Genomic DNA, 11878 nt, shown 5'->3' on the forward strand with positions numbered 1-11878 from the left:
AAAGAAGAATGTATAACAGGACTTTTGTTGGATACCGGCACACATTAGGATAGCAGGGAATGAAACAGCAGATAAATGAGCAAAGGAAGAATATGGAAGGTAAAATATTGCAAAAAAAGTATGGGCAGTACAGATTAAGATTGGGACAGGCATGATTATAATGCAATAATGGGGAAGCATGAACATGGTGTGTGTGATGAATGTGATGTTTTAGAAACACTAGAGCATGTCTTTTTTAAATGTAACACATATGATGATCAATGTAGTAATCTATTGAATAATATAAAGGATAGAGCAGTAAATGTCAGCGAGCTCTTGGGAAAGGGTTTGAGAGATTCTCAGATATATTGGGCTGTTTTAATCTGTTTAAAGAATACAGGACTAGAGCACAGGATATAATGTATGGGGATGGAGATGCTTCTGCCCATCCTGGAGGTTGAGGAGACAGAGCCAGCAGAGGGAGGGTGGGCATTACGTCATCATACAACACTATAAATACAGATGCACCACCCCTGTAGGCTATACAGTCACAAAGAAGAAGAAGAAGAAGAAGAAGAAGAAGAAGAAGAAGAAGAAGAAGAAGTACGCTTAGTCACAGTTCTGTTTGCTTGTGGGAAGGTAAGGAGGGTTATCGCTTTTCTCTGTGATATCTATTTCATTTCTTTAATTATATTGGCCATCCATGCTGGTTAAAGAAATATATTGTTGTTAAGATGTTTATTTATGTATAAATGTGATTATTTTTGATGGATGGTTTCGTATTTGTAATATTATTTATTGTTTTGTAAATTCCTTGTGGCAGAACATATATTTTCTGTATATTATATTGTGTTTGGGGTTTATTTGGGGTTTAATTTTTTGTATTTTTGATGCATCTGACATTTATTTTATTTGTCATAAGTTCTAGTTTATTTTTCACCTTTGTGAATGTGATTAGTATTAATTTAACTGCAGTCACAACTATATTATTTCCTTTTATAATTTGCAGTGTATTGTTATTTAGATATTGATTGATTGGGATTCTTGTGGAAAGCTGTGGCAGAATGTGATGACTGTGAAGATATGGCTGTTTGCTGACTCATCCCGATCTTTTGAAAGTGCGTATCTATAGCACAAATTGTGTTTATCATGTAATTTATACTTATATTATTTATACGCAAAAATTCGTTTTTATGTGCATATGATACGCAGGTTTGGCATGCATATGATATGCACGTAACCCATAAAATTAATCCTACCCAACAATTTTTTACTTATAAATTGCACGATAAATACAATTGGTGCTATAGATATGCATTTCATGAGAACGTGTTTGCTGACTAGTGGCTGATGAGGAGAAAGAGCCTCATAGGCAGAATAAGCTGCTCCGCTTTGACTGAACCACAACCTCACATCAATACAATGCAGAGACATTAGTGGGAGCACACACACACACACACACATACACATCAAAACGTTATACTTGGATAACTTTCGATTCACTATATGTTGGTGTGTGTACTACAATAATACTGCAATATAACCGCGATAGTACTGCAATTCAGCTGAGGTAGTACTACAATAACACTGCAATATAACCGCAGTGGTACTGCAATACAGCTGAAGTAGTGCTACAATAACACTGCAATATAACTGCAGTGGTACTGCAATACAGCTGAAGTAGTACTACAATAACACTGCAATACAATGCGGTAGTACTGCAATACAGCTGAAGTAGTGCTACAATAACACTGCAATACAACGCGGTAGTACTGCAATACAGCTGAACTAGTGCTACAATAACACTGCAATATAACCACAGTGGTACAGCAATACAGCTGAAGTAGTGCTACAATAACACTGCAATATAACCGCAGTGGTACTGCAATACAGCTGATGAAGTAGTGCTACAATAACACTGCAATGTAACCGCAGTGGTACTGCAATACAGCTGAAGTAGTACTAAAATAACACTGCAATATAACCACAGTAGTAATGCAATACAGCTGATGTAGTGCTACAATAACACTGCAATATAACTGCGGTAGTACTGCAATACAGCTGAAGTAGTGCTACAATAACACTGCAATATACCTGCGGTAGTACTGCAATACAGCTGAAGTAGTGCTACAATAACACTGCAATATAACTGCGGTAGTACTGCAATACAGCTGAAGTAGTGCTACAATAACACTGCAATATAACTGCGGTAGTACTGCAATACAGCTGAAGTAGTGCTACAATAACACTGCAATATAACCGCAGTGGTACTGCAATACAGCTGAAGTAGTGCAACAATAACACTGCAATATAACTGTGGTAGTAATGCAATACAGCTGAAGTAGTGCTACAATAACACTGCAATATAACTGCGGTAGTACTGCAATACAGCTGAAGTAGTGCTACAATAACACTGCAATATAACCGCAGTGGTACTGCAATACAGCTGAAGTAGTGCAACAATAACACTGCAATATAACTGCGGTAGTACTGCAATACAGCTGAAGTAGTGCTACAATAACACTGCAATATAACTGTGGTAGTAATGCAATACAGCTGAAGTAGTGCTACAATAACGCTGCAATATAACTGTGGTAGTAATGCAATACAGCTGAAGTAGTGCTACTATAACACTGCAATATAACTGTGGTAGTAATGCAATACAGCTGAAGTAGTGCAACAATAACACTGCAATATAACCGCAGTGGTACTGCAATACAGCCGAAGTAGTGCTACAATAACACTGCAATATATCCGCGGTAAGCAGAAGCAGTGTGCTCTTATTTGCTCACCGATTTTAATAAGATGTCCGCAAAGTCTTTACATCTCTCTAAAATTATTACCAAAGATACAAGGACATTAGACGTTATACTCACCAGCTAAACTGGATGAGGCCAACGCTCCAACTTGCCTAATTAACTTTTCTTCCAGAAAACACTTCTCCTCCATCCCGCTTGTGAATCAGGGTTGTCAAAACTCGCCCAATTTCTACTCAAAACTACCCCAAAACTAGCCGGGGTGGGGCGTTCCAGGAGGTAAATCCGCATTTTTTGGCAGGGTTCCCCTGGTATTCGGGAACAAGATGCTACGCTTGATTTTAAGCGCTGTGGGGAAAACGTTTTCGTTTGACTGGTTGTGAACACGTGTGGCAAACACGCCAAAGAATTTGGCTTAAATAACCTCTGATGAAAACGTCATTGAATCGCGCATGTCAGAGGCTATAAATAGATGCGTGACGCTCATCAGGTCTTTTTTGTCTGAAAAACATCCTGGACAATGAAGGGAACAAGGCTAAAGTCAAATTAACCTGAGACGTTCCCTTTCATAAGCTACACTTAATGCTGCACTTGATTTTAAGCGCTATGGGGAACGAGAATACCAACGTCGCCGCACTGAAAATGTCTGCACACAACACGAGAAAGGTCTCAAACATGAGCTTGGGATGTCGACTCAAGGACGTGAGAGCCCAGAGTAGCATGAACATCCAAACTATAAAACCTAATAAATTTGTGCGGAGAGGACCAGCCTGCCGCATCACATACTTACTGCAAGGGGGCGACTCTTGCTAAAGCCCTGGAGGATGCAACCCCCCGAGTAGAATGAGCCCTCAAACCTAGAGGCGAAGCTTCACCGCGTGCCTCACAGCCTAGAGCAATAGCATCCCTCACCCAATGAAACATAGTCTATTTTGTGGCGGCCGCCCCCCGGTTACGCCCCTGTGACAAATGAACAGTTGCTCTGACTTTCGCCAGTGGCTAGTGTGGTGGACGTAAATCTGAAGAGCAGGAACTTGACACAATAAGTGGAGTTTCTCCTGTTTCTGTGAATTGAATGGCGGAGAACATAAGGCTTCATGGACGACCGGATGTATGGTAAAAAACGGGACTTTTGGAAGATGTTAGTCAGGGTGAGGGTGCAAAATAGCCTTAACCAGCCCTAGGGGCGAAGTCTAAGCAGGATGGCCAGACCGACAGAGCCTGTAAAACACCAATTCTCTTTATTGACAAGATAGCCATAAGGAAAATCGTCTTTAGAGTCAGAAACTTGACCGGTGCTGACTCTAGTGGTTCAAATGTTTTTTTGACTAGCCCCTCAAGGACCACGGCTAAATCCCATGAGGGAACTTTAATTCTGACAGGAGGCCTCAGTCGCCTAGCTCCACGAATGAAGCGGGCAATCAAATCGCATCAATCAGAGCATGGCAAGCTGAAATGGCAGCCACAAAAATTGAGAGTAGCAGGACATGTGCCTGCTGACAGCTTTCCTTGCAAAAACTCCAGCACTGAAACAATCTGGCAGTGGATTGAGTCTGCATGATGTGTAGCACACCACCTTTCAAAGACGCGCCACTTAAGGGCGTACATTCTTCTGGTGGAAGGGGCCCTAGCACTCTAGAATGGTCTCAATTACATCTGCTGAAAATTACATCCTTCAATGGCCAAACGTGAAGGTTCCATAACTTGGGCCGGGGATGTAATATCGTCCCCTGCGCCTGAGACGAGATCTCTCCTGTTTGGTATCGCCCAAGGCGAGCTGTCGAGGAGAGATATTATTTTTGAGAACGAGGTTCATCCAACGAGGTGCTACCAGCAAGAGGCGTGACCCTAGTTGATGGACCTTGACCAGGACTCCCGGGAGCAGAGTGATCGGAGGAAACTTATATAGGTGCTTCCCGGGCCATGCATAGACCCAAGGGGGGCTGGAGGAGTCAGTGAGAAGTAAAGGGGGACATTGTTTCCTCTGAAGCGAAGAGGTCCTCCTCTGCTTCGTAATATCTTTCCCAGATTTGACTGACTACATCGGGATGGAGTTTCCAATCCCGTGTGTGACCTCCCATCTGGATAACAGATCTGCTCACACATTCATGCTTCCAGGAATGTAAATCACCTTGAGGGACAGGAACTTACCCTGAGCCCAAAGCAGAACCTGCTGTGCTAGTTTGTTCAAATGGCACGAACGCAGTTCACCCTAGTAATTTATATAAGTGACTACTGGAGTGTTGTCCACCTGCACCAGGAGAAAGTATTTCAGGGACAATTGATGTATCCGCCTTCAGTATCCACTGAAGAGGCAAGTTGAAGACCCAAGTGCAGTTCTTTATTTTAAACATAAATCAAAACATAAAACAAGAACTTGACTAGAAACAAAGACTTAGCAAAAACAGGACAAAAAGACTTGCCTTACAACGGGTTACAATGACATCAATAACAGACCAGGACACACGGAAAACATGAGGGCTTAAATACACAGACTAATGACAAAACAAGTGACACCTGTGAACAGTGATGAGACAATTAACCAATGACATGAAAACACATGAGGGCATGGGAATCACATGACAAAACCAGGAAGTGTATGACAAGACTGTGAACATGACACACTAAAACATAACCTGAACATGATAAACTAAAAACATGATCAAGGAACAATGAACATGAACCCACACCAAAACACCCTGTGACAATTATATACTGCAAAAGTGATTCAACATTACATTGTAACATTGATCGAACAATAGTACCATTGATTATTTTTGTTAATTTCAGCATTGATTCAAAAGCAGTGATGTCGAATCAATCATAGTGTAACAATTGATTCACTAAAATTACAATTTATTATTTTTTATTAATTTAAATATTGCTTCAACATCAGTGAAGCAGAATCAACAACAAGTGTAATGTTGATTCAACAATATATTAGAATTGATTATTGTTCATTTCAATATCGATTCAGCATCAGCGACGTAGATTCAATCATAGTGTAATGTCGATTCAATGATACTATTATTGTTTTTTGTTGAAAATCCAACATTGTTTTAACAGTAACGAAGGGTGCAAAAGTGATATAGAACCAAGGACACTTTGTTACGTTAATTCAATGCAGTTAGTGTTGACACATCAACATTGACTCAATATTGTTTCAGTGATTGCTTGCTATTTGGGTGTAAAGTAGTTTTGGTTATTATTAGTGAGCTCAATCTATAGAAGAACTAGAATAAGAGCATTCATTTGGTGTGGCGATTGAATGATTGTCTTATTCTGTGTTGCAGGTTCTGACACGATGAAAGGCATTGTTCCCAAGAGCAAAGCAAAAGGCACTGACATCTGTTCAGTGAGCAAATACTATTATATAATCCGCTCTGATCTCGGCCACTATATGAAGATAGGTAGTATCAATAAAGGTTTAGACATCTCTGTTTTCAGTCTGCACCCTGCCTGCCAAAATGGAGACCATTACCTTGGAGGTGGAGATGGCTCCTTTTTCATCATCAAGGGTGATTCCTACCGCAGAGTCACCGAACTGACTACAGACAGCGATGCTAAGGTTTACAACATTCATCCCAACTGCCAAGGTGGAGACCACTACTTCTCAGCCTTTGGCAAGTTTTTCATCATCTTCCAAGAAAAGGGCACTTATCGAACAACAACAAACCTGATTCTAGACTCGGATGCTGTAGTAATGAACCTGCATCCCAACTGCAGAAACGGTCTCTATTACTGGGGCATGTCAAACGACTGCTTCTTCCTCAAGCCAGTCTCAAAGTGGGGAGTTGAGTACTACAAAGGTACCGACTTAAGCAAAGATAAGTGCGTTGGTGTCTATTCTGTTCATCCCGATGTTGTTAACTTCCTTCCTGGTGGGCTGTCAGTAACTAAAGGCCCAGCCTTTGGTATTTGGGAGAATATTAAAACTATAACTAATGACAGCAATACACCAGTGGAATGGCAAAAGAAAATCAATAAAAAGGTTGGATACAATAGGGAGAAGATGGCTGAGATCACACACAACTGGAACATAGCTGCATCAGCCTCAATTGAATCTGGAGACCTTGCCAAATTAATTGCGAAGTGCCAGTTCTCCTTTTCTGCAGAATATGGAGGTTCAGATGTCAGCACCAAAAACGAAAGCTGGAACGAAATGACTGAAGAGGAAGAACAACTCACATTTGAGCTGAAGCCAAACAAGTCTTTATATCTGTTGCAGTACAAAATGGGTTTTGGTGAAGAACCAGTGTTGTTCTGCCGTGATTTAAAGATTGACGATGAGCCAAACCCTCCGACTGAAGTCCCGCTGCGACTCGCTCAACCATGAACACATAACAGGATGATTTACACTCCAAGGATAACTAAGTGCTTCAGTTAAATACCTTAAGTATAACTTCTCAAGTAATTATTTAGATATATGCATGCATTACTTAAAATTAGGCTGGAATTGTTTAATATATAGAACATAGTTTAATATGCAGAAGATGCTGGAAAACCAGAGTTGCAGGACCTGCAGGATTTTTCTGAAGAACGATGGGCAGTTTAACTGCTCAGGACAAACTAGGGACATTTTTGTAAATTAAGTTGTTTTGGATTGTGGACTATATGTACACATCTGTTAAGTGAAGAAGCTAAGTTATTTGAGGCAGCGTTAAATAAAAAATGACATGCAATTGTCCTGATCCCTCTTATTTAGTTTTCAGATTCTGTAAGGTGTATGTAACCTTATGTTTACACACAACTGTATGTCTATTATTCTGTAGTGTTGGGTGAACATCTGGTCATGTTAATCTCCGTCAATGTCATGTTTTAATATCTAAACAAAAATAAATTAAATGAAGTGAAATCCCTGTGACAGAAAGGGGAAGTCATGTGTGTAGCGATGTGTTATCTGCATTGTGTTGTGTCATAATCACTCTCAAAATGCTGAAATCCGTCCCATCAAGGCCTCATTTACACAAATAGATATGAGGACTCATGCAGCACTAAGAACAGTTTGCAGCAGCAATACACGATGCTGAGAAAGATGAAGGATAAAATTAACGGTAAGAAAACCACTTAAAACTGCAGTCTGTAACTTTTTTGGGGGGGGGTGGTTAAAAATGATCCAAAATCAAATTGAGCAAGTACATAACCAGCCAGTGTTCAAAACTTTCCCCTTACCTTAGCCCGATTCACACCGGTAATTTTGTAATAACGTGGGATTTCCGCTGGAAATTCAAACATGTCTTTGCATCATTACGCCACGTCTGCATACATAAAGAAGGAGTCCAGCTTAGTCTAGTATCGCATGTGAGGGGATCGCATGTTCCTCACAGCAGCTGGAATAATTAAACAGATCATTTTGATGGCGGATTGTAATCCAGAAGTGATCAAATGACATCAGTGACAAATGGAGATTCACCTGTAGTCAAAAGCAAAAGATTAGACTGTACAGAAATTAAAATCCACAGGTAAAGCTAATACACACTAAGTACACATAGTCACGCAATGCTGATGTTAACATTAACAATTTGAGAATGAGGTATAACAATACTAATAATTTGCACGGTTTGATGTGATATGAGCTAATAGATCGTTAGATTAAGTTCAATAGATCAATTCCAGATTTCAAACAGATGGCAAAAAAGAGGCAAAACTTATGGACTGCAGTTTTAAAGAAAGAAAATATTCAAGGAAACATGTGTGTCCATCACAGAGGGACATAAAGTCACAATTATACATTTAATCATTTAGCAGACACTTTTATCCAAAGCGACTTAAAAATGAGGAGAGCAACAGAAGCAATCAGACAAACAAGGGGCAAAAACATGCAAGTGTTTTTTTTGATAATAATAATAATAATAAAAAAACGAATAGAATAGCTAAGATAGTTAAGTGCTAGTCTTAATTGGTCAGGTGCTGCTGGAAAATATGTGTTTTTTTAAAAATGGCTACAGACTTGACTGCTCAAATTAAGATAGACAGGTTGTTCCACCAGGTGGGAATGGTCCAGGAAAAAGGTCTGTGAGAGTGATTTCTTGCCTCTTTGGGAGGACACCACAAGGCGTCATTCGTTTGCAGAACGCAAGCTTCTGAAGGGTGTGTAAGTCTGAACAAGCGAGTTTAGGTATATTGGTGCAGAGCCAGTGGTTGCTTTGAAGATGAGCACCAGTGTCTTGAATTTGATGCGAGCGGCTATTGGCAGCCAGTGGAGATTGATGAAGAGAGGCGCGACGTGTGCTCTCTTCGGCTCGTTAAAGATCACCCTCACCGCTGCATTCTGGATCAGCTGCAAGGGTTTGATAGTGCATGCCGGAAGGCCCGCTAGAAGAGCATTACAGTAGTCCAGTCTGGAGAGAACAAGAGCTTGGACCAGGAGTTGTGTGGCCTGCTCTGATAGGAAGGGTCTAATCTTCCTAATGTTGTATAACGCAAATCTGCAGGACCGGGCTGTTGCAGTGATGTGGTCAGTGAATTTTAGCTGATCATCAATCACAACTCCAAGATTCCTGGCTGTCCTGGATGGAGTAATGGTTGATGATCCTAGCTGAATGGAGAGATTGTGATGAAGTGCTGGGTTGGCTGAGACATTTACATTTACATTTATGCATTTGGAAGACGCTTTTATCCAAAGCGACTTACTTATTACTTATTGAGTTGCAGGTGATGTTCCTTATTACAGGGACAATCCCCCTAGAGCAACATGGAGTAAAGTGCCTTGCTCAAGGACACACTGGTGGTGACCGCTGGGATCGAACCAGCAACCTTCTGCATATCAGTTCAGTGGTTTAACCCACTGGACCACCATCTCTCACCATCTCTCAGACCACAAGCAGTTCTGTCTTTACAAGGTTGAGTTGCAGGTGATGTTCCTTCATCCAGGCAGAAATGTCTGTTAGGCAGGCAGCGATACGAACACCAACCGTGGGATCATCTGGTTGAAATGAGAAGTAGAGTTGAGTGTCGTCAGCATAGCAGTGATAGGAAAAGCCATGTTTCTGAATGACAGATCCCAGTGATGACATGTAAATGGAGAAGAGAAGTGGTCCAAGCACAGCCCTGTGGAACTCCAGTGGCTAGATGATGTGACTTAGACACTTCACCTCTTCATGACCCCCTGAAGGACCTACCTGAGAGATAAGACTTGAACCATTGGAGAGCAGTTCCTGAGATGCCCATCTTCATGAGTGTTGATAGGAGGATCTGATGGCTGACTGTGTCAAAAGCAGCAGACAGATCCAACAAGATGAGTACTGTGGATTTGGAAGCTGCTTTTGCCAGTCTCAGTGCTTCAGTAACTGAGAGCAGGGCAGTCTCAGTTGAGTGGCTGTGTTCTGCCCTTTATCTCAAATGCCTTGCTTGAGTATGCAGTCAGAGAACGCCTCCCAAAGACAACAGACGCAGGGATTGTTTTCAAGCTTTACTGTTGCCCAAGGGATAACGTAAAACTGTAGAAAAACAAAATACAGAATTCTTCTGTAAGTGTACAGCGTCTACAGAATGTTCGCAGACTCCCCGTCTGTTATTCAGGAAATCCCAAACCTTCTTACTTGAGTTTAAATCTAAAGTCTATTCAGAATCTTCATGAAAGAGTATCTCATTAATAGATCTCAGAAACAGTTTGGGTCCATCTTTCCCAATGATTTTGTACTTGTACTTTTCATACTCGCCCATCTTAGCTGGGGTAAGTTTCCGTTATGATGCCCAGGGGCCAATCGTTCCGTTTAGATTGAGAGCCCTTTAGCAGAAGGAAATGGAAATGTTGAGCTTTTGATGTTGCCATTTTCGTCGATGTTGATGGGTTGAAAGGTACTGATTATGCCATCTGTCCCAGAAGGTATTTGCGAGGCTCTGCACTGTACGCCATTGTTGTTTGTACAGATCAGGCTTTCCAAAGTCCCCAGGTGGAACTGAACTGAACAGTTTTTTGGGTAAGTAATGTGGCAGGTGTGAGGATGAAAGGATCTGTTGGATCGGTTGACACCGGTATCAGTGGTCTGTTGTTTATAATCAGAATCAGAAAGAGCTTTATTACCAAGTTTGCTTGTACACACAAGGAATTTTTCTTGGTGCTGAAGCTTCCAGTGCACATATACAATACAAACACAACAAGAACATAGTAATATAAATTCTAAGAATAAAAATAGCATTAAATAAAATTAGGTCACAGTTAAGTTTAGTCAGAATAAACATTTACAGATTATAAACATATATACAGTATGTGAGTAGTATGAATAAATATAAATATCTCCTGAGCTTAGAAGATATTGCACTAAACAGTGGGAGTATTGCATTTACAGGCATATGCCTTGGGGGGGGGGGGGGGGGGTTAACTGTATTTTAACTGTTAATGGTAGTTACCTTAGCCATGAAGGTGGAGAGTACCTCATACGTGAGTTTAGATGATGTCGTCTGAAGAAGCATAGAATCCAAGATCCTGCAAGCAATGCCAATCATCCTTTCCCATGCGCTGCCCATATGCAACAAATGTGGAGGGTTGCATGTCCATAGGCAGCTGTGATCTGACAGGAATTGTTTCACTGCCTTTTCATCAACATTGGAAGGAATTTGCAAATCCTTACTAGCTCCAATGAAATCTGTCCCTCTGCCGGAGCGAATGTGTTTCACTGGACCCCGGATTGCCAGAAACCTCCTTAACCCTCTGGAGTCTGAGCTGTTTTGGGTCCCTTTAGAAGTTTTGATATGCTCTGACATTTGTGTTTTTTTCAGTTGCTTATCAACACATTAATGGCTAAAGTGTAATTACACATATTCAGCACCAACTGGGCTACCCTAATATGTGAGCAACATGTATGTACATCCTTGTATTTTTGAGAGAATAATGTTTATGCATGGTTTTTGAAAAAAACAAAAAATGTTAGTCTCTGAATTAAGGCCTCAAAACACATGGACCTACTTTATATTAGGTGGCCTTAACTACTATGTACTAACATTTTAATTAATCATTTGATACATTGCAATTATTGTGTACATACAAGTTTTTACATTGTACTTACATTTAAAAAAAATACCTGCATGTAATTACATCTGTAATTAATTTCTGTAGTTACATTTGTAATTACACAGTTGACACTTCCTTTACACCTAACCCTACCCATACCACCACACCTGTCCCTAACCCTACCCTTAAA

The 11878-nt window shown here is 40.7% G+C and overlaps 1 protein-coding gene across 1 annotated transcript; it reads left to right on the top strand.

Moving 5' to 3' along the window:
• The first annotated feature begins 529 nt into the window (after positions 1–529).
• LOC307129113 (uncharacterized protein) lies at positions 530–7620 on the top strand. Its single transcript, XM_079821304.1, has 2 exons — positions 530–618; positions 6029–7620. Exon 2 carries the CDS (start codon positions 6040–6042, stop codon positions 7069–7071), a length of 1032 nt encoding a protein of 343 aa, XP_079677430.1. The 5' UTR covers positions 530–618; positions 6029–6039; the 3' UTR covers positions 7072–7620.
• The last annotated feature ends 4258 nt before the right edge of the window (positions 7621–11878 follow it).

This window comes from Gobio gobio (assembly GCF_949357685.1).
Source record: "Gobio gobio genome assembly, chromosome: 7".
Classification (NCBI taxonomy): Eukaryota; Metazoa; Chordata; class Actinopteri; order Cypriniformes; family Gobionidae; genus Gobio; species Gobio gobio.